The sequence below is a fragment of the Manis javanica genome, chromosome 8 (assembly GCF_040802235.1).
Source record: "Manis javanica isolate MJ-LG chromosome 8, MJ_LKY, whole genome shotgun sequence".
NCBI classification, from domain to species: Eukaryota; Metazoa; Chordata; class Mammalia; order Pholidota; family Manidae; genus Manis; species Manis javanica.
Window position 1 is genome coordinate 68,417,237 of NC_133163.1, and position 24,725 is coordinate 68,441,961.

Here is a 24,725-nt window from a genome sequence, read left to right on the forward strand (position 1 = left end):
GAATATGTCTTTTAAAAATCTATATAACTAAATATATAAAAAGTCCTGTATTGATAAATAGCAAAATTTTCCCTATCCTTTTCATTAAGATGCCATTAGAGGACATTTGTAGTGTCCCTCGGAGTTTACAGTAAACATGCCACAATATAGTTGACAGGGAACTATCTCATTACTCTATCGTTTTGGCCTGGAACATTCTAGGAATACACCAATTAAATTAAAACTTATGTCCTCTCTGTAGAGGGGCTCTTCAAGTTATGTTTGTAGAGCAGGAAAATGGAAAAAGGAATATATTGAGTGAAAGATTTTAGTCCCTCTGAGAGTGCACATACTTAGAGGAGTACAGGTGGAGACACATGAGGACAGACGTTGCATAGTATTTGGATAGTTAGGTAGGAGAGCTAACTGGTCATCTGCTGACTTGCTCTTCTCCCCCAACCCCATGGCCTAAAATAAGGTCAGCAGAAGCAGCAGACTGAACTGCTCCGGCACCACTGTCTTCCCAAGCCCCCCAAGCTCACTCTCCCTTACCCTGTATCTTCTTCTTCCCATTCCAGAGTTTCCTCTGCTGCAGACACAGGGAGCTCCCTTGCCTTGCAGCCTGCTTCCATTGGTCTGCTCCTATTCTATTCATTGTTCCTGCTCCCCAGCCAGCCAACAAGGCCTTGGACATTAAAGGAAGCCAGACTCTCCAGAACACTGCTTAGTCTTTAAGGTCACAGTAAATAAAAAAGAATCAGTTAAGAAGATACTCAAAGAGGAAGGTACACTTAGCACAATTCATAGATACTGTGGAAATCATAACTCAGGCAGGGCTCTCATGTCATCCCCAAAGCTTCTGCTGTGACCATTGATTTAGAAGAGGAGAACTGAGATGCCTGCTGGCAGTCTGTCCAGGGAGGCTGTCTTCTCTATCAGGGAAGGGGATAAATGAGGTGGTACAGGTATGAAAAATGCTATAACTGATATTCCATATTGCGTCTCAGATGGATATATGCTGTCCTTCCTTAGAGTCTCCCACCTAAGGACCCGGTGCTCCCATACGGTCAAAGCCAGTCAGCTGTCTGGTCTAATTTGTAGGCAGTCAGGACAAATACAGTAAGAGTAGTGACAGTGGGAGCTTGTTAACCCCGCCCTCTCCCATGTGCTTCACCTCCACCAGGGATGAGTACTTGGAGACCTGGTCCATGTGCAGTAACCAGATTTGACCAGTTATCAGTGCGACAATTTCAAGAACAATGACCCCAGCCCTCTAGAGGTGAAAGGTTATTGGGTAGACATGCAGGCATCTACACAGACCTGAACTTTCAGAAACTTGCTGTCCCATGACCACATTGTACTGTGTGTACTCTGAATCAAAAAGACCCATCAAATGTCTGAGGCAAGATCAAAATCACCAAAATGCTGAGGTGGTGGAAGGGCACGCAGAGACACACGTTATCGTCACAGGAGCCCCTGCCCACCATCACGTGGCTCTGTGTCCAGTTGATGGCAGCCTTTCCTTGCCAGCGGGTAGCACATGGATGACAATGCTGATTCAGCCCCAGGCCCTTCTGCCGTTCACATCCATCTCTCAGGTCTGAATAGTGAGCCATTTCGGGTTTCGAGTAGTTTGCGAAGATTTCATTTCACATACAATTTTACCACTTACAAAGATTTCTTTTTTCAAAACTAAAGCATTTAATTTTTTTCTCTGTTCCTCTGTTCACATTTAACTTAGTCCCTGTTTTTTTTTCTTTATGTAGTTTTTGTTTATGATTTTTTTAATTGAAATATCAGTGGAATATATTTCTTTTAATGTTAGAATTTTTTTTAATGTTAGGAATTTTTTGTTATTGTGCACAGAAAAAGAATAAAGGTCAAATGATCAAAGGCTTTTGTTGTTAACTCCAGACCAACATACAGACTTTGGCATCATTATAAGAACCCATCTAATGTTAAGAGTAATTTCATTTGACATGTGTCACAATTAACTGGTCAAGCTGAATACAGCTTGTCATTATTAGCCATGACTTTGTTGTGGAAATAGTTATTGAGTGCTTGAGAACTGTGCAGGACTACAACATAGCTGGACTACCTACATACACAGGTGTCCTCAGCAAGGCAGGGGCTCAATAATAACTGGTTTTTTGCTATTTTCGTGGTGATCACTCCATGCAAGAGCTTCCACAGCAAACTATTGCAGCCTCCATATAGCAGAGCAATTCCAAAAGATTTTGACCAAGGTGCTTTGTTGGTACAGTTAGATGCAGTACATGAACCAATTTTATTTTGTCTACATTAAATTTCTACTGAGTGTGTAGAGATGGCCTATTTATGCTTATTTAGGACAGTATGCTTAATACTGGAGATGATCCCAAGAAAGTATGGGTCTCAATATCGCATTCTAATTAAAACATGATTAGCATTTCACTGTGCTAGAACTTAGATTTTTAGCATAGAAAAAATAATCTCACTATGCAAAAGAAGTGAAGATGTATATTTTGGAGACATTAGAATTTCAAAAATGTAAAGCAGCACATGTGGAATTTAGAGATGCTAGAAATCTAAAGTGTGGGTTTCTCTATAGCTTTAAGCTGGAACCATTTTGTCTAATCACTGAGCTTGCCAAACAGTATCAAAAAACTCATTTGCTTCAAGTGCTTTGTTTATCTTTAATAGAACCTTCATCACCCTGGTGTTGTGAATTTGGAGTGTATGTTCGAGACGCCTGAAAGAGTGTTTGTTGTTATGGAAAAACTCCATGGAGACATGCTGGAGATGATCTTGTCAAGTGAAAAGGGCAGGTTGCCAGAGCACATCACGAAGTTTTTAATTACTCAGGTAAAAAATCAATTAGAGACAGAAGAAAAGATAATATTTAATATCAAATGTTATCATTGTTTAATTATAGCTTTCTATCCTTGTTTAGTCCCTGCTTTTAAACTCTAAATTACACTTGCAAATTGCATTATTTAATAAATGTCTGTGGTACCCAGAGTCCAGCAGACCAAAGGAGCACTCTGTGTGCAGGCCCAGGTATTAAAAAAATCCTCATGAAATTTTAAAATGCACAGTGGCTGAGTCCTGGTCCTTTCAAGATATTCAGGAATGGGTGTCCCTGTTAGATATTATTTTCTTGTTTGCTGTATGAATACCATAATATGGTACTTTTCCCACTGATGTTCCCTTAGAAACCTGCTATGTTAATCTAGCTTATTTCAGTGTCTTAAGCATCAAGAAGCTTAACTGTTCATTGTGAGTTTTCTTGTGGCCCTTTATGTTTATGTCCTAATAGAAAACATCTTGAAATAAACTAAGAGAACAAAATAAAATTATTTTGATGATTTTCTTCTTTATAGATACTTGTGGCTTTGCGGCACCTTCACTTTAAAAATATTGTTCACTGTGACCTCAAGCCCGAAAACGTGTTGCTGGCATCAGCCGACCCTTTCCCTCAGGCAAGTATAAAAGCCTTTGTAAGCAAAAAGGCAGCTGACAGTATCACTGTCTCCCTTCAGCATTCTGTCATCTCTTTTAACTCAAAACCTTTATTTGTTTCAAGTTTTACCTGTTCATTTTCATCCATGTGTTGTTATATTCTCTGGACTGTGGCTTTGTCTCCCTGCCTTCCCACCTCAGCCTGCCTGATACTACACACTGACCCTGCTCCTCCGGCTTTTTTGGCTTCTGTCACCTGCAGATCCTGAAGAATTGGCAGCCCTACGCCAAAGTTTAGCACTGGCCTAAGGATGAGAATACTCACTAGCTACAGGGATATGCCACCAGCACCCTCATGTTGGGCAAGACGTTTAAGTTCAGTGTCCTCAGGGACAAGGGCTAAAGTTGCTTCTTTTCCTCAACTCAGAGGATGGAAAACAACTGGATGTCTCCTCAGAGATTCTTGGACCTGAAGCAACCTGGCCCAGGTGGCTGTCGTGCGTTGCCTCCCTGGCACCTTCAGGTCCCACCCAGGTGCCCATGCAGAGCTAAGGCTGAGGATTACTGTGAATAACACGAAAGCCCCTGTGCTGATCCTTCAGCCTGTGTTTATAATAAGCCCTTGAGTCAAGTTGGTTACTTTGGGAATTTGCATGTTTTCTTGTCTTGGAAAACAATATTACCCACTTCTGAGTATACATATTTTCACATCTAGCTCTCTGTTTTAGTGAGGAAGAAGGGAGGATGTTTAGATGATTTTTTATGAATGAAAGTATGCTTTTGTATCAGTACATAAACCGCTGTCTTCAGGTACATGAAATGGAAAATAGCTATTATTACTTCCACCGTGAGAAACCCATACAATGTATATAAAGTATCATAGCTGTCTTTGGTGGACCTGCACTAAGATATACACAGACACACATTGTGACTTTACCATTTCTGCCAACTATTATTATCAACAGGTGAAGCTTTGCGATTTCGGATTTGCCCGTATCATTGGCGAGAAGTCGTTTCGGAGGTCTGTGGTGGGCACCCCCGCTTACCTGGCTCCTGAGGTTCTGAGGAACAAGGGCTATAATCGCTCTCTAGACATGTGGTCTGTTGGAGTCATCATCTATGTCAGCCTGAGTGGCACATTCCCATTTAATGAGGATGAAGACATACACGACCAAATCCAAAATGCAGCCTTCATGTACCCACCCAACCCCTGGAAGGAAATCTCTCATGAAGGTACTCTCTTCCATTCAAAAATGATAATGGTGCAACCCTTAAACCATTACTGTATTATTATTTATAATATATGTGATTATATAGTAATTATATTATTAATCCAGCTGTGAATTATTAACTGAATAAAAGCTTCTTGTAAATGGCCCCCTTGAGTAGAGAGCAAATTGATTAAGGTGGGTTGATAAGAAAATGGAGACCAAAAATATCTCATGATGAAATGTATATATATTAATAGAGAAATTAAGAAACATATATTAAGAGGTAAGTGAAACAAAGAGAAAGGGTTACCATTTGGGTGTATTTTCTTAGAACATATAAATACTTATACATTGATGTAATGGTACCAAATAATCTTTACTTACCATAGACCTATTTCTGTATTAAGCACTTTTAATCTGTTATGGACACCAGAACTTTATGATATTGGTGTTTTAATGATCCTCCTACATATATTTGTTCACCAAGTTCTTTGTGCACTAATTGCCTTTGTGTGAGATTTGAGCGTGTATGATATTTTATTTAGCCAGTTAGGGTGCTTCTATTTGTTCATTAGTAGATCATCCTTACATATAACTTCTATCTCTGATGATTTCTTCAGGATAGATTACCTCAGCAGTGGGTTGCATTATTTAACATCAAATGCTTCTTAATAAATCGGTCTGTCTCCCACAAGAAGAGAGATTGTTTTAAATGAACTGGCCAGGCAGTCTGCGCTGGAAAAATGGCTTGCTCAATGCTTCAGAAAGGAGTTCCTCAGTGAGCGTGCTTTGGGGTGTATTTAATTCTCAAAAAAACCAAAAAGATAGGTTTTACTATTATAGCTATACTTCAAGTAAGAACACAGACAGAAGAAGTGACACCCCAGGCCAAAATCACAAAGCTAGTCAGTGGCAGAGCCAGAATTTATACCTGGATAGTCTGAGCATACATTCTTTAATCACTAATCTGCTTCAATTTACTTTTCAGCCTGCATCTAGTTTTAATTTTGTTCAGATTTTTCACCACCTAAAAAGGCATATACATTCATAAATAAACATCTACTTGATACTTGTTATTGTGTGTGGTTGTGTAGCAATTGGAAAAGAGCACATGTAAACTGCCAGAAATGTTTAAGGTCTGACTACTGTTAGTATTAAATGGTGAGAGATACCCATTGTCAGGGCCTTGAGTTACTATTAGCAACAACCTTCCACATCCTTTAACTGGTTGTAAATCATAGCTGGATAGCTGTCTCTTAGAGAAATCTGTGACCTACAAATGAACTGTCATGTAGCCAAAGGACTAATTAAATATTTAGGATAATTCAACAAAGGCCAACAATGAAGTGTCACTACCTTTCTTGGCCAGGAGACAGAAAGAAGAAATTATCAAATAACCTTGTGACCAGTACCCTTGTTAGGAAATGTTACCTTTAAATATGGTTAACCATTATGCTTCATATGTGCAATCTAGAAGTCCAGTACTAATGTTGTTACCATAGTGCATATCTGGAATATCTGTGAACCCAGTTACACATCTTCCTGTTATGTGGGAATAGGACATTGTGAAAACAACCTTCATGTTTTTAATTTTTTTTCTTGGAGTAGTAGAATGAGTGATGCCCACCCTCTCGTACCATGGAAACGTGCTGGCCATGATATGTAGATTTGACCTATTTCAGCCAGAAATGAATAGCTATAGATTGTGAACATTTATTTATCACTGATAATAGAGACCAGAGGCATAAATATCAGTGGCTTATGAAACTCTTGCTGGGAAACCACAATATACTTACATCATAGGTAACATGAAAGTAAAGGACAGAACATGAAATGTGCTCAAAGAACTTGAAGCTAGCTAGAGAGATGAATTGTATGAATTTGGAAAAATTATCATTTATGTCCTTGAATTGCTAGCTAGCTATAAAATCAGGGTCTTCAGGTTCTGGACTGCACTAGTCAGAATTGCATTTTCAAAGGAGACAGAACTTAGGCCAGACACTAAAAATTGAAAAGAATGAAAACAGCATTTCAGAACGAGTGACATGGGACAGTTCAAATGGCACTATGTTTGATCAGGAAGTGCACATTTTACTTGGCTGTAGATACATGTAAGCCCTAAAAATGTCCTGCCACTCAAAGTGATGTGAGACTAGGGCAGGTGGAGCCCAAGCTCACGGGTGAGAAGCTCGGGTACCAGTCCGGGAGCTAACCGGCCCCTTATCCCCTCCTTGGGTCTGCCTCTGGCTCGCCCTTGCCTTTGTCACACAGGAGTTGTGCTACTTGCTATCCAAGGCTCAGGATGGCAAGTGAGTTACCGAACTGCTGGTATATGAGCAGAACTAATACTTGATGTAAAGAAAAGTTAGTTAAATTATATCATAATATTAGCTGAAGTGTTACATTACCGGCCTAGCTTCTATTCCACTATCTTGCTGAGAACAAAAAACTTTCTGATTACAAGTTGTAATGGGGCTGGTACCAAATAATTTTAAGCACTTAAGATCTGATAAATCTGCGAGCCAACTGGTATTTGGTAAAGGGTGGTCACAACTGATGTTAGTAAATTTTCAGTCTCAGGATACTTTAAACCACACCACAACCACTAAAAATCCAGATACAAGGAAGTGATAATCTAGGCACTGACCGCATTGACTGAAGTCAAAGGTCAGGATCAACAGTCAAGCAGTTTAGATATCGTCCTACCTGCCATTCTAATTAGCCATCACTTACCTTCTTTGAGCTTCACTTCCTCTCTCACCTGTAAAACAGAATGATTCCTGTTTATATAATGTGGTTGCAATGGAAACTAAATGAGATAAAGGATGTGAAAGGTACGTGTGAAGGCAGGTGTGGCGTGAGCCAAGGATTTGGATCCGGAGGAGGGTAGCAGAACATAAGCTAAGCAATTGTTCTGGTGGGTAACCAGGAGTTGATTGTATAATTTTAGAAATTGTATGCAAACTGATGTGCATATTTCTAAGTGTTCTTCAGACGTATTGTTTGTTGTATTTTTTTCTTGCCATGAAAAGCAAAAGTTTTAATGTCTGTAAAATACGTGGAAGTGTCAGAATGAAAAAATTCCTTTATCATGCATTTTTTTTCCGTTAGTGTAGACATGGACTTGATACCATGTAATACTATATATTAGAGTGCTTCACCTGTCATTTTGCCATTTGATCCTCACAGCTACCCTCTAATAAGTAATATATTTTAGTCTCTGTTTTAGAGAGAAACCAGAAAGGTTAGGTGATTTACCTAAGGTCTCCCAGTGGTAGGTCTTGAACTTGAAATAACTTGTTTGTCTCCATTCTTTGTACCATACATTGTTGCACACCAAAGGGTGTTTGTTTTTTATGCATGATATTTAGGAACCTGTAGGAAATATTTTAAACTCGTTATATTTGCCGTGATACTGTAACAAGCTGAGTACTGGCATTCTGGAGATATGCTTACTAATAATTTATTAGTGAATTAATCAGCACTGTAGTGTGCAAATAATAGAAACCTATCTGTAACTTAGGCAGAAGATAGGTTATTTATTAACACAACTGGGAGATCCAATTGGTGAACCTCATCCATCCGGATCCTGCGGTTCAGGTGTCTCATTTCTCTGTCTGTCAGTTCTGCTTTTGTTTGTGGTGGTTTCCCTCTCCAGTGGACTCTTCATGTGGTACAGAGTGACCCCCCAGCAGCTCCAGGCTTACATGCCACTCATTGTACATGATCTCAGAATGGAAGAGCAATTTTCCCTCAGGAGCCATAGAGTCTGTGAAAAGGGCACTGATTGGCTCTGCTTAAATCCTGGGAATAATCACGTAGTCATTCAGGAGCCTGGCTCTGACTGGCCATATGGGTGATGGAGAGCACCTCGAGGTTGGAGAGAGGAGGTCCCTGTGGGGAAAAGATACTAGGCTAAAAACAAACAAAAGCATTAACAGAGGCCCATTATAAAAATAGATTGTTTTGGGAATCAAAGTATGATTTGAAAAATGAGAAAAATTTGAGGAAAACTTAAGGTAGCATATATTAGAGACAAAATGGTGATAGTAAAATTAATTAAATTTTGAAAGGAAAATATAAAAATACCTAATACTTTTACATTTGCACTGTAGCCAAGCACTACTTTAAACTTAACATATATGAACTCATTTAATTGTCCCCAACCTTTGAACACTATAATTTTTTCATTTTGAAGCTGAGGCAGTACCCGAATAGAGCATTAAGTGGCTTGTCTGGGTGGGGCCAGGGTGTAAATCCTGAAAGATAGTTCCAAGGTAAATCTTCTTATCCACTACATTTACAGCCTCTTGATTTTCTTTCTAATGGATTTAGCCATGCTGTCATTAGATTTTTAATACACTTTCACTAGCCTAGAGCTAGCGTAGCAGCACATTTTTTAATAATATCTAAAAATACAGCAAAACAGGGTCATGTTGTGATGCAGACCTGAGTTGAGAGGTCTTCCACTCAGTGTCTTGATGGCTTCTTCCAAATTATTGAGACTTACTCTCTTAGGTCTCAGTTTTCATGTCTGAAATATAAGGATCTTAATTCCTAACTCACTGGGTCATTTTAAGTATTAAATGAGATTCCACTGAAAAGCGCTTAGCACAGTGATTGACATAACTAGATTACCTTAAATATACTAAATGCTTTACATCATCTGTTTGTCAATATTTATCTATTTTATAAATCACTTTGCATGATCTATCATTATATATGTATTTATACACACATACACATATGTAACTACAATTATATGAAGTTATGTATGTAGCCAAACATTTAATTAGTTACATATAATTATATATAACTAAATACATACATTGCATATATATATATTATACAAATATAACTACATTAGAATGCATAGTATACAAAAGAACACTTCAGGATGAATCACATGATTACAAATAATCACACAGAGGAGACTAGATAATCACAGGAAGGGAGTTTGAGAACTGTTTGGTTCATCCTGAGGCACGGTTGTGTGTCCCACCTTTTTTCACTGCATCATTGTGACTATCTGGATGGCCAAGTGACATCATCTGGTTGATCGTTACTACCCATCAGTAATCACAGCCTCACTCTCACCTCCAGCTCTACCTCATAATAGATTGAGTTTATCCCTCAGTGTCCCTGTGACCTTTTCAGGTCCTTGAAAGACTTGCACATCAATTTAAAAATATTTATCTGATTAGGCAAATTTACTTTATCCTGTGGAAAGGCAGCAGCCCATTATCACTTCAACACTTTTTAGATAACCTGGTGAAACTAAGGAAAATTGTGCCTTACTTGATCATATACAATATTACCTTCCTTTCATTACATTTTGAGCAACTCCAAAAGAATGAGAGATAGTCCAGGCTATCCTCCATGTTTGTCACATCTGGTACATCAGAGAGTGAATCTTTCATGGATGTTGACAAAAAATCAGATAATTGCAGGTGAGACTCAGTCTGTTTTAAGAATTAGGTACCAGAGGTACCAGTAGAAATATTACTATTTCTAAGTAGAGTTTGGAAATAGCAAATAGAAAAACTAGCTAATAGAACACTGGTGTATTTCTAAGGTAGAGGATCCTAATAATCTTGCCAAAGAACCTCCTTGATTATGGCTCATCTTAAATGACCTGTCATGGTCTAGCTCTAGATCTACAGCAGGCATTGCTTTAACCTCTGTCAGAGGAGCTACTTAAATGGAGATGGCCAAGCTCCACCCCTGCACTGAGACTGAGAACATGGATCACCAATCAAAACTCTGCTCCTTGAGAGCCTTAATCCCCTGGAAGACCTGACATCCTCCAGTACTCTAAAACATGTTTAAATTAAGCTCCCAATATTCAAATTAAAATAAATTATAAAATTCCTCTCTCATTCCTAACATCATTTGTACCACATCATCTTCTTTATCACATACTTAATATAAGGACAAGTTATGTGTTCCATATGTCAAATGTATTTCAATATAGATTGCCGTGAAAATAGTAAGAATAGAAAAGCGTCTCAACAAACTTCTTTATGTCAAGAAGAAAGAAGAAAAAATATATACACTTCAGGAAATAGAAAAAGGTTTATAATAAAGTTATGTGTAATAAAGAAGAAACTAAGGTGTCATGATTTTGAGCAATTAAAGGAATATAGGAAAATAGAATCCTTTTAACGTTTAAATTCTGCTTTGTGTGGGCATAGGTTTAGAAATTTAATGTTATAGGGCATAGGGGGTATGGATTATAATCTTATAGTTCCTAATAGTATATATAAATTATTCACACATAGCTTATTAATTTAAAATTTTAGAAAACATTTAGACCACACATGCCTGACTTCATTATGATTATGCAAAAGGATCTAAATAATGAAACTTCTCTAACACTGGGAAGGAGGAGGATAAAGAAGAAGTGAAAAGAGCTGTAAAAGCCAAAACTTTCAGAGTTCATAAGGGTTCTGCCTAAGGGAATTGGTTGAGTTATGTACATTTACATGCATGATTTAATCTATGATTTAATCATAAGTGCTAACACTTTTGTAAATGTTCCGTATGTGGAAATGTACATATCTATCTCACACAATATATAATGTCATGTGCATGGCACTGTTCTAAATTACAAAGGTAGCTAGTACATTAAATTAATATAACTAAGTTAATTGGGAGGAGGAAGACAATAAAATAGAGGAAACAGAAATGAAATAATTCATTGTCCTTAATGAAAGGGAATCAGTTTTTTTAAGTGTTTCTTCTCAAACTATCTATGACCTGGAGTGATAAGAAAGCATTTGTTAAAGATATGCTTCCATCATCATGTTGAATTGGTGTGTTCAATTAGAGACACATGGTAAATTTGAGGAAGATTAATAATAGACCATGAAAATCATCAGAAAATTACTGTTTTTTTCCTTTTGAGTTTTGATATTCCCTTATACACCATTAGGGAGGCAAGCAGGCAGTAATCAACACAAAGGCAATTTCGGAAACTGTCTCACACTGAGCCCCCGGCCCCTCCAGGCAGAGATCATATTCTGAGTTCACAGGTGAGGTCTAGACAAGCACCTGCCCTCAGGTCACCTGCTGAGTTAACTGCTCAATGCCAGTCACATGGTTAGTTGGTATTATCAGGATTTAAGATCAGACACGAAACCTTGACATTCTATATATAAAAAGGGGAAAAAAAGAAATGCCCTTGCATGAATCCATACAGCTTGTCTTTCATTCAGAATCATTGTGATGGTTCACGAGTGGCATAGGTTTTTTCCACTTGTGTGCTCCGGGAGCCTCCACGGTAGTATTTCTGCCACTTCCTTTCCTTGGTAAGCACAGCTAAAACTTATTCTTTCATTTGGCCTCAATCTTCTGCTGACATGTATGTACAGTATAGAATATATGGCATCTCAGGAGATAGAATGGCTATCCTAATATACCAGTATATTTGTCAAAGCACCCAAATTTTATTTTTAAAGTAATTTTTGTTATTCAGCGTGGTACATTCAAATAAATTGGTCATAAGTGTGTTTTTTCCCCCAGAAATTGGAGATGAAAAATACAGCCAGTCCAAACACAAAGCAAAGCTAAATAAAAACCTAACACCAATAGCACATGGTATGTTTTCAAAATCCAACAGTGTTCCAGAATGCTAAACACTGAAGTTGGAAGTAGCACTTTGCCATGAAAAGGAACCAGCTGTAGGTCCCTCTTTCACTACATATTGTTCAAAACAAAAAATAACCCTATTGAAAATAAGCCTTGGATAGTTGAGACCCAGAAATCCAATGGTATGAGAAACAAAAGAAAGACAATTGTCATTTTAATAATTAAACTGTGTTTGTGGCAGTTTATGAGGCTTACAGATCCAGCAAGCCTGCTGAATATTAATGAATAGATTGATTTGTCAACATATTAGCACCACTGTCAGACATAACAGCGTGGAGATGTGCGGAGACTAGCCAGTGACCTGCTTAAAAATGCTTGACTGGGTGCCAGGAAATTCTATCATGATTGATAAACTAAATGAATTATGAGGGACAGAACTTGCATCAGGGTTTAACATTTTAACGTTTTAAATTGGGGCTTAACATTTTAAACAAATTTGTTTAAACACAAGTCTGAAATGACTTGTGGTTCATATTTTTAAAACATATATTTTGTTCAATAATAAGGAAGTTTAAAATGAAGAACCAAAGGCATACAGTGATTTTTAAAACTACCAGGAAAGCAAATGTTAAAATTATGTATATATATATATCCACATACATTTCAAAATCTAAATGAGATAGTATCTGAAAGATGTGCCACCAGGAAAGGAATCATTTGTTTTGATAGCAAGTAAAATATAACTAATAGAATTTTCTGTAACAAATGATAATTTGATTAGAGAAGCTGCTAAAAAAAGTTTTAGCAAGAGCTCTGGCATTATAAGTGCTCAGAAATTAGGTGTTTATTTACCCCTGAAATTGAAATGTTTCCTATATATCCCAATTATAAAAGTAAAAATGCACTTTTGAATGTATAGTTGAGTTGAAATGTAACATCTCAATATATGTGGGGATGTAGGATAGAGGAACAACAAGGGTTAAATATTCTGTGAGTTTTTCTTCCACAGTGACAACAGAGAATAATATTTAAAATACATAATGTTAAAAATCTAATCTAACCCCACTATTTCTCTATAGTACCAATCCAGTGAGTAATATTCCAGAAGATTCTTAAATTGCTCCAGTGATGGAAAATATACAATTTCATGAGAACCCCTTTCCTTCTTAATTTGACCCTTGCACAATGAGCAAAAATGTCATTGTGTTTATACTCACTGGCAGAACAAGCCCACTCCTTTTTCCAAATAAAGCTCATCTCAGAGGTTTGAAAGTAGCCATCACATCATCCGCAGGACTTCCCTTGTCCTGGGCAATCAGTTTTCTTTCAACCTCCTGTTCACTCTGTCCAAACACTCTCCTCTTTGTTTATGTTCTTGTGAAATCAAACCCCAAAACTGTTCAGGCTCAAGGTTCAATGAGCCTAGTTAAGAGTAAGGTGGAGCCACCACTTCCCTCGTTACAAAGAACACATTCCTTTCAGCATGCCATTAAAAATACCATAAAATAACAACTGATTTGGGAGCAGAAGTAGCCTCATGTTCAGCTCACTGTGCATTTACAACCTGAATTCTTTCTCTTGTGTGTTGTTACGAGCCACATTTTCCAATTCTGTACTTAGACCTTTTCTTGAGGGGTGGGGAGGCAGCCCTAAATAGAGGACTTCGTTTCATTTGTCCCTTTTAAGTGTTATCTTACCAGCATGGCCCGTAACCTGAGACTGCAGGTTTTCTTGGAACTTATTTGTGTAATCCAATGTGTGTGCTCTTCCAGTCAGTATATCTGAGTCCTAGAACCTTTCTGTATCTTCATACTGAAACACTGAGACAGGTGGGACTGAGGACAGATACCTTTCTCTGTGTCCAGATACCTTTCTTTGTGTTTGCATCCATCTATTCATAGACCCTTTGGGCAATACTAAACCGGTAATTAACTATTTTAAATGTTCTCGTATCCCCAGTACCTTGCTACTCAAAATGTGGTCTGAGGTTCTGCCTAGGAGTCATTAAAAACAAACTCTCAGGTCCCACCCCAGACCAACTGAATCAGTATCTTCAGTTTTAAGATCCCTGGATTATTCATAGGCATGTAAAAATCTAAAGAGCACTGCTTAGCACAAGCATTTTCAACCCTAACTGCACAGACCAGAAACACCTGAGGCACTTCTAAAAATACCAATATGTGGAGACCCCTCCCCTCAAGATTTTCACTTGATCTTTGGCTTCTGTGCCAGCATTGTTGAAAAACAAAAACAAAAACCTCTCCGAAGGATGTTAATGGGCAGTGAAAAAGAAAAAAAAAATAACTCTCTGAACATCATTAGACTAATATAAATATATTGATGTCTACTTGAAATTTTGCAATTTGGCTTCAGTTTGGAAGCCACTGTATGCTGTGTTTAAACAATTCATGATTTCCAAGATCGCGTTTCTAGTCTTCACGAGGAAATGCACTCGAATGTAAAGCAAAGGAGTAACTGTTGATAGAATAACTTTCTACAGAGGAAAGAACCTGAGAAGGAAAGGCACTACTGGCTTGGGTCTCTGAAGGTATTGCACTTCACTGGATTGAGGTCATTGACTCCAGACAGGGGAAGTCCATGGTTTCCAGCGGCCTTGTTTGCTGCTGGCAGCCTCTGGTTTCAGCCCCTGAGAGGAGCGTCCCACTTAGTGTTGCTGGGCAACAGCCTGCTGGACTGAGAGCTGGAATGTGAAGGGTTGCAAAACGATTTTAAAAATAAACACACAACTTAGCATCAGCATGAAGCAAGCCAAAGAAGTACTGAACAAGCCCTGTGGCAGGCAGCGAGGCAGAATGGAAAGGGGAAAAAAGAAAACACTTCCATGAAGGCAAGGAGCTCGGTGGTTGATAGATGATGGCTCCATCACTAGAAGGATAGTTCTGTTCTGGTTTCAGATTTGCAGGTTTGTACCTGAATAATCTGTGGGTGTACCTAAAGAAGACAGTAAATATGAAATGAAAAAGTACATAAAAATGGTAAGTATTGTGCCTGGACAGAACAGGTTGGCCCTGGGGTTTCATAGGTGACTTCTCTTCTGCAAGGTAAACATTGCAAAATAAGCATGCTCTGTATTATAGATATTCCCAGCATGATTCTAATTTTCTGATAGAAGTCATTCTCCCTGTGACCTGTTATATTTTGTAAAGTTGTGATGTCCTACCATCCAGGAATATTTTTAGCCAAAAGGATGAAAACCATGTGCATATAATGTGGATATTAAAACTTAGAGCTGAGAAAATGGCCACTTAAAATTTTAATTAATAGGTTCAATCTACTGAGTGCTATGTAGTGAGGATTTTTCTAATGCATCAAATGATGCATTTCAAAAAACTATTTATGAAACGTATGTACAATAATAAATACACAATCTGTGTGACCTTAAAGGAATGAAAATCTTGTGGCGAGGGTGGGGAGACACAGGCATGTCCTGAAATAATACAAGATGAGAAGTGGAAGATGACTGAGAGATATGACCTGAGGAACCTATTATGTATTCAAATATGTCCAATTCCATTCTTTTAGGATTTTCTCCAAGCTTTGGATACTTGGCCCTAGCAATGGCAGTGCAAATGTCCTGTCTGCCTACACAGAACCTATTGTGTCCATGCTCGTGGTATTTGCTTTGAAATATTGAATGACTACAGTATAGTCTCCACAATTTCAAAGAAAATTCTGAATTTTGATACCAAAATAAAATGGAATCTGTACAGTTAACACTCTTGTGGAACATTGCTTTTCATATTAAAACACAAAGCCCTTCAGCTCCTGCATATACTATTTAATTTTGGTTTTGTTCAGATATATTTGTGTACCTGGCAAACAGCCCACACAGAATTTCAGCTATCCTAACATCCTTTCTGTTGAAAAGTCCCATTCTGGTAAAAACAAAAAAAAATAAGAATGTTTAATTAAATTTTCTGTTTGCTTTCTTGATATTTTGATCTCTCAATTCATGGGGCAATGAGAGGAATTGTTGTCCAGGAAGTTAGGAGGACAGTAACTATGTTAGTCAAGAATTTCTTATAGCTAAAAAAGAAACTTCAGACTTCAAGAAAACAGATTTTTTTTATAGGAAATATTTTTCTTTTATAGGTGATGTTAGTGTAAATCCATAGCTAGAGACATTTTAGAAAGTACAAACTCTTTGCTCATAAGGGCTTGGGGAACCTTTAAAAATGAAAATTTGATCCATACAATTGTTAAAAATTTTCCAGTAAAAAAGGAAAGGGAAGACTTCGCACATTTCCCCCATGTGGTTGTCCAAGGTGTGAGAGCTTGGACTTAAGATATTTACTAATAGAGTGGAAGGAAGGGATTGAGCTTAAAGATGAATAAGGCACCAACACTCTCAGAGAAATATTAGAAAGACTGACTTCCCGAATAAATGGGCTGGTTCAATCAGGAAATAACCCTACTACTCTCTCAAAAACTTGGTATCGTATTTGCTGTAAAAAGGAGGAACAAGCCAGTGCCTATTTTTCTCCTGCTTTCTCCTAGCTGGAAGGGAGTCTTCTTACTGAGAGAGAAAGTGGTGGAGGGTGTGAAACAAAAAGTAGAACCCAAGAGAGTAGAGGATGCTCTTTTCCTGCCCGGCATTGGCCCTAGCCCAGTGCCAGCTGTTTAAAATGGCATCTGCTTATTGCCCGAATCCACAGAGACTAGCACTGTGTTGCAGTAAACCCCACCTCATACATATGTCTGTGGAAGGGAGTACTGGGTAACAGAAATTCCTGAGGCATTCTCTACATCTCCAAATACCCCTGTCTCACAGGCTCCAGATCCTCACAGAGCTCTACGGAACTGGGAGTGTCTGCATTCTTTACCCCTGGGGCACCAGCATCCCTTTCTGCCACAACCCTCTTTACCTCCTGTGTCCCATAGCCAGACCAAGTTCCTTTTCACCTTTACTTTGCTCTGGGAAGAAACTCACAGATTCGTCTCTCCCTCTCCCTCTGCCCCACTCCCTGTAGTTCTAAAGGCATGCCCTACCATATTCCCTCTAGATCAAAATTCTGAGTCTTATTTGCCTTTTGCACCTGAAGTTGAAAACCCCTTTAGACTTCCTTTCTGATGGCTGGCTTTCTTTAGAGACTGCCATGGCTACTCCAGTTTTACTAGTCTTTTTGCTCTGTTGCTATTGGCTTCCCCCTTACGGTAACTTGGATCCTTTACACATTGCATTACACACAGCAGCCCTCTCCTGGGAGCTGCCACCGGCAGGGAAATGGAGGTGTCACACGAGGACGCTCAGTGGCTGCTGTGAAATACAATAAATGTTCGGACTTACTGAATATTGAAGAAGCTAACAGAGGTGCTCTTAGAGCCATTGTGAATAATTTTTAATAAATCATGAGTAAAAAGAGAGAGATACCAGGATACATAAAACAAGCCAGAGTTTTCTGAATTTCTAAAAGGGGGGGAAGAATGGATTCTGAAATCATCCAACAAGAAGCTTAACATTTATCCTTGACAATCCTACAATGAATGATTGAATAGTTTGCAAGGATTTAGAAAACAAATCCTGGTCTTTAGAAGGAAATTACTAAAAGTTTATGTGAACTAAAAGTCAGTGTTAGTTTACTTAGAATCCATTATTCCAGAATAATTTCATTTTCTTTTTAAAAAGGAGTGTTGGATTTATAGAATGAGTAGTACTGAGAGCTGATGTGCTTTGACTATCATAAAACGTTTGAAAAAATCTCCCACAACATCCTTTAAAGAAGATGATGAAATACAGACTGGATGGGAGTACTCCTAGGAGGAAACACTGCTTTTTTATCAGTCTTGCTCAAATAATAATTAATAGACACAACAGTTATGAATGTAACTTGGGATAGAGTCATCAAGTCCAGTATTTAAGCCTTGTCCTGAAAAAGTTCCCAATAAACCTACATAGCAGATAGGTTTCTTCATTTGGAAGTAGTGGAAAGTTGGGGAGATTTCTTGATAGGAAGGGATCAATCACATCACATTCAGAATTGTCTTTACAAGCTAAAATACTTAGTTAAAATCACAAAGATAAAATTACAGATAGAAAAATAGCTGATAGATTGAACTACCCCTCCATTTAAGTATGTAGAAGTTTGGTGGAAATGCAACTAAGAAAAATTTGTTTAATGTTCAAGATTAGAAAAATTTAAAGTATAGCTCATATTTGACTTCATTATCAGTCAACAATGAGTCAATGATCTGTTCGGGCTGCCGAACGCCGTAGTGTTTGAGACCCCAGCTTTGGAGCCAGTCCCTCTGGGTTTCTACCTCAGCTCTGTTACCTAGGAGCTGTCTGACTTTGACCTTTGAAACCTTTAGTTTTTCCTTTTATGTAAACTGGAGATTAAATAATAACTACTTTCATAGAGTTGTTATGAGGAATACCTAAGAATATGAATGTAAAATTAAAAACAAAAAGGAAAACCCTTAATCCTAGACTGTATGAATAATATCTGTGTGCACAAATCAAGTTGGCAATTAATTATGAGGAAAGTTCTAGTCAATAAATGGACAAAGACATTGAAAATATGCTAGTGACCATTAAAATAAGGGTTCACAGGAAGACCGAGTCCAAAGGGCAACCTGAGGAGCTGTGCAAGGTGAAGTTAAGGTGAATCACTGTCATACAGAATAGAGTCAAGTTTTCAGTTACACCTAAAAATAAGTAGTATTAACATGGGTAAGTTATAAAAAGATGACTTTGGGCACAAAATAGGAGAAAAGAATTCTTGTCACTACTATCATGTAACACAACTGACATGAAATAGATCAGACCACTGAAGATAATCACTAGAACCCCAGCTAGTTATAGTTCACAAATGCTAAACACAGCATTTTTTTCTTTGAGTAGAATATTCATTAAAGGTCAAAGATTCAGAATGGTGCATTTTCCATTTTGGTCATATGTGTGTGTGTGGTGTGTACCCATATTTTGTCTTTGCAACTAGATTGGAAGCTTTGTGGATCCAGGGCTTTATCATTCATTTCTTAGGGAAAATTTGGTGAGTAAACAGGTAAATGAATGATTGATACATACATGTAAGGAAAAGAGCCATCGAAGAGAACATTAGGGGAAAAAAACTTCAGAATCTCTTTCAAATATGGGTTTATGAAGGCATTCAGGTTGGTGCAAGTAAAGCTGGATTGTATGAGAACTTCATTAATGAAAAGGATGTTTTAAAAGTTCCAGAAATAATGACAGTAGAATGGAGTTCTCAAACACTAATGATGGACCTATTTTTTCTGTAACACCTGATTCCCAACATTTAGCTACAGGTTCCAATATTCAGTAGTTAATTGTTTCTGTTACTTTGCTGCCAAGAACAACAAAATATATTTATAAGCACACAAATACACATACACATATTTATACACACATGCATCCCCTCTAATTCTCTACATATATCCTAAACTATTGCCTCTTGGAGGTATTCATCATTACCTGGCTGTGCTTATTCAGGTCACCTGGGCACTGGCTGTAGTCAGATGTGTGATTCTATGCTTTACTCAGCAAAGAGTTTTTCCATCTTCACCTATTCCATTCCCTTCAGACCCTCCTTGTCTTGTTTCTTGTCTGGCAGTACTTCCCTCCCTGTTAGGCAGGGAGGTTCACTGCTGGGACCCATTTGGGTACAAACCAAACCTTCTGTTGAGTTACTGTGCTCCTACCTTCCTAATTACATAATTCAAAGCAGAATGAGTGAATTAAACACATGTATTTATTCCCTGCAGTGCCTGGAGAAGCATATGATGTGGCATGCATACAGTAGCACATAAGCTCTGCCTTCATTCTTCATCCTCCATTTTTGCTGTGTGACTTCACAGCAGCAAGAATGGAAGGTTCACTTTACACACACATCAGTGAGTAAATCACGTGAATGGATGTTTTAAAAGCACATGTCCAATACACAGGTCACTAAGAGAACTATATGTTCAAAAACTCTCTGAGAACACATGCTTGGGATTTGAAATTGTCCTAAGTACTGTGTTTCCTAAGGTATCCTAGCTAAGGCATGGACAACATTTAAATGTGTGCAGTTGGCTTTACCTTCTCCAATCAGTGAATTCTTAGGTGTTTGATTCTATAGGCCATCCATGCAGACAAATGCTTGGAATATTAATGTTAGAGAAAGACCATTCTGGATTACCAAAAGACTGTAGAAATCATTTCTTTTTGCCTGATAATGAGAAGGATTCTGATTCATTCTGATTGAATCAAACAGTCTTCATTCCAGATGGCCTCTGGACTCCTGTGACAGTCTGTATTTTCAGGACCATCCATGTTAATACAGACCAAACAATAGAATCAAAGCTACCTGACTTGAGACTTGATAGTTGGGGAAGTTGGGGAGTTAATCTGAAATTTTTCTTTATCAGCTACCTATTTAATTACAATTTTTGGTGGAAATATCCATCTCTTAAGAAACATAATAATCAGGGTAGGTTAAAGGTGAAAATTAACTAGTGAAATGTGAATGAATGATTCCATTAGTATGGCAAATTTCACTAAGCTCTTTTTGGGAAGAAAATGCTAAAATGATGAAAGAAATATGGGAAGTTATTACAACACTGAGTGGGAATCATAAGGCAATAAATAATGAGCTATTAATGGTCTAGGCTGAAAATATAATTTTTCAGAAAAGTGAGAACTCTATCACATGGTACTATAGGAAACTAAGATACTTTGTAGATTAGATAAATAGAAAACCAAACCACTTTTCTCCCTAAATTACACTTGTAAGAGTCCCAATCACAGGCAGATACTAAGCTGGATATTTTCATTTTAACTTCATAGAATAATTTTTGTTGGACAAGGTTTTTGCTGTGTTCTCCTAGAAAACAATGGAGGCTGACATAATTCCAATTCATTGGTTATTTTTAAAAGCATAGTGAAAAAGACAGTGTTTTCCTATTGAGCCATTGGTTTTTAGGCTTTAAGTTTATCATGAGTCATAGCCCATGTTATGCTTATTTTATTCCTTTTAAATATGGTGTCCAGATGTCTGTCATTTAATTCAAGACTATGGAACCCATTATGTATATTCAAACTTTAAACACACTTTATAACAAAATTACTACATGCTTTCTCTTGAATATTAGTTTTATCCTACCATTAGTGCAAAGCATATTTAAATGATGCATATGTAAATAAAACTCCTACTTTAGAAAAATGTTTTAAGACTAGACCAAGAGAAATTCATATCCTACTCACTGAAGACTCATACTCCTTCCTCCAGAATTATTTCCTGTTTCATTTTTTAGCATCTGAAATAAATGAAGGCCAAGGTTTTCTCAAGTGGACTTTTCTTCAGGTTCTGGTGCCTATGACCACTGTGCTACATTTAACTGTGTGAAATAACAGATGTGAAATAAACTGTAAATGAATTCTGCATATGTTCCAGATTTTTCAGCCATTTTTACCAATAATTTAAATTTTTTTCAGCCATTGATCTTATCAATAACTTGCTGCAAGTAAAAATGAGAAAGCGCTATAGTGTGGATAAGACCCTGAGTCACCCATGGCTACAGGTAAAAATCAATGCTTGGATATTTTCTCAGTTAAATGACCTTCTAAATATTTATAATTTGATTATTATATATAAAAATCTTTTGTCATTTTTAAAAGTAATTCTAATACCAATTTTTTGCCAAATGCCTAAAACTTTTTCGGATTTAATAACAATGAAGTGTTTCTAAACCTCTCTACCAGGAACATTTGACAGGTGAGAGACATACCACACACACACTAAAATCAAAAACAAAAAAACTATGGGCCATAACAAAACTCCAAAGATCAGATATCAAAAGTATCTGTATGTGTAATCCTGATAAATGCCCAAGTAGATGCCCATCTGGTCATGCACTGTATTCATTTGGAAGCTATGTTTTTAAATCCTAGGCTTATACTCATGGAACAAATGCATGGCAAATGTAAAGTATATGCATGTGTTTGTTTTCTCTTAAATATTTGTTATTGTCACATTGAACTTTAAGTTCAGATAAATGATACTCTGAATTACTGAAGAATTATTTGTAGGCATTAAATGTGAAAGAAACACCAACATTCATAGCTGCTTGACTGCAAGCATTAATTGGCCACCCTTTGGTACATGACATCATATAAACAGTATGCATTTTTGAAGTTTAGGCAAATGGATGGCTTGGTGCTGATGCTCTCACATCAGGGTGCCTGGTTAAAGATGCAGCACTGTAAAGAGTGGAGAGAAAAGGGTAACTCCTCAGTTGTGGGAGCTGACAACATATGAAACAGTGTTTTAATGAATTTCATCATCTCCATGGTAATATTTTGGAATTTCTTCCACAGGATTATCAGACCTGGTTAGATTTACGAGAGCTGGAATGCAAAATCGGGGAGCGCTACATCACCCATGAAAGTGATGATTTGCGGTGGACACAGTATGCAGGCGAGCAGGGGCTTCAGTACCCGGCACGCCTGGTCACTCCAAGTGTTGGCCACAGTGACAGTCCTGAGACTGAGGAGGCAGAAATGAAGGCCCTCAGTGAGCGTGTCAGCATCCTCTGAGTTCCAGCCCCTATAATCTGTCAAAACACTGTGGAATTAATAAATACATACGGTCAGGTTTAACATTTGCCTTGCAGAACTGCCATTATTTTCTGTCAGATGAGAACAAAGCTGTTAAGCTGTTAGCACTGTTGATGTATCTGAGTTGCCAAGACAAATCAACAGAAGCATTTGTATTTTGTGTGACCAACTGTGTTGTATTAACAAAAGTTCCCTGAAACACTAAACTTGTTATTGTGAATGATTCATGTTGTATTTAATGCATTAAACCTGTCTCCACGGTGCCTTTGCAAATCGGTGTTTTTCTTACTGGATGCTCTGTTTGTTAAGAGTCTACAGGAGCTGCCCATGAAATAGTTCTGTTTTGTGTGTCCCATTGGTGTTGTCATTATAAGCAAACTCTTGAAGAGTAGATTATTACCAGTGTTCTATGAACAACTTCAAAACTCATGTGGAAAAAAATGAATGATGAGGATTAGAGGGTATGGACATACAATCCTAAGACACAGATGCATGTAAGAGTTTTACTGTTTCAAAACCTTTGCCTGCCTGGTGTGCCTCAGTATATTTAAACTCTAGTAAATGGACCTAGATGCACCTACTATTATGCCTAAATGCCTTAGAAATGTAAACTGCCATGTATAACAGATATATTTTCCCCCTTTCTTACAATACCTTGCTGTACTGTGGAAAATCAGCAGCTAAGCAAACTTCGCCTTCATGTATTTTTCAATAATGACAAATAAATATTCTTCTCAAAATATGTGTCCCTCTGAATAAATTATTTTCATTTGTAATCCCCACTAGGGTTTTCATGCCAATTAGGAGCAGAAGTATCTGTTCAAAAAGCAGAAAAAGGTTTAGAGTCTAGAATTTAACTTTAACTCTAAAGCCATGTAAGTGTGCTTCAAAGTGTAATAAAATCTTTCTGTCTTTCATGTCATGTACTTTCCAAAAAAAGACAGCTTTCAAAGAGAAAAATGACCAAAGCCATACAGGACATTTGGAGGCATAAGAAAACTGTAAGTAGAAATCTCAGAGTAGCTTCCTGATTTAGTCAATATAAGCCAAAGATTGAGTAGAATAATGACTAGTTTCTTTCTAACAGTATATAAACAAAAAGGTTCCAAGGTGAACTACAGAAATACATACAGATTGGAAAAGAATTCCTACAGAGAAAACCAACTGAAGTGAAGTTCCTAGAGCATGGGGAAGAGAAAACTTATCTTAGACCCAATAGACTTTAGGTGTATGGGATGGGTAATGGGGGCTGTTTTCCTTTGTAGCAGGATGACAATGAATTATCTATTGTAACTATGTAACAGAAAAGTATAATGAATATTTGGAAGAATTTTGTACATGTTGTGAGACACGAATATATTAGAGAAGTATGTTGACTGCAGACAATATTTACACTTGGAGAATGGGGAGAGAATAGTTGATCTTCCCAATTAGTACAATGCAATCAGTATTTTGTACTATTGCTTGTCACTTATTCTAAGGGATTTGAAATTCATTTTGTGTCCAAGTCTCAGGAATAGAGCTATTCTGTTTATTTGGAATTGTTTTAAGGAACAAAATACTGATTCATCTGAAGACACACTAAAGTCCATGCAGAACAGCCTACTACTTTTAGTTGCCAAAAGGGAACTTGTTTTTTCATCCTTACCTGTCCACATTACCAGAAAACACTGTTCTTTCCACCCTCTCTCTTGCCTTAACTCCTATTCATCCCTTTGCCATGCATTTGACCTATGTCCCGTGTCTTTTTTGTTCCTTTACTCCTCTTTATCTTCTTTTTTGTTAGATGGATATTTTTAATGTGCCATTTTAATTCCTTTGTTGGATTTTTATTATTTTTAAGTTTTTTTAAATGATTGGTCTACAGATTATAATATGCATCTTTACTTAATAGTCTGCTTCAGGTAAATACTAACTCAATTCCAGTG

At 37.5% G+C, this 24,725-nt stretch overlaps 1 protein-coding gene across 2 annotated transcripts in view; it reads left to right on the forward strand.

Annotated features, from left to right (window-relative positions):
• Positions 1-23,058, forward strand: part of PRKD1 (protein kinase D1) — a 330,689-nt gene extending 307,631 nt beyond the window's left edge. For both annotated transcript variants that reach the window (XM_036999390.2, XM_073211416.1), the window contains exons 14-18: positions 2,662-2,823; positions 3,342-3,440; positions 4,386-4,653; positions 21,676-21,761; positions 22,558-23,058. In XM_036999390.2, the coding sequence (XP_036855285.1) occupies positions 2,662-2,823; positions 3,342-3,440; positions 4,386-4,653; positions 21,676-21,761; positions 22,558-22,776 (834 nt within the window). In that variant the 3' untranslated portion in view covers positions 22,777-23,058. The remainder of the gene's footprint in view (positions 1-2,661; positions 2,824-3,341; positions 3,441-4,385; positions 4,654-21,675; positions 21,762-22,557) is intronic.
• Positions 23,059-24,725: the final 1,667 nt, after the last annotated feature.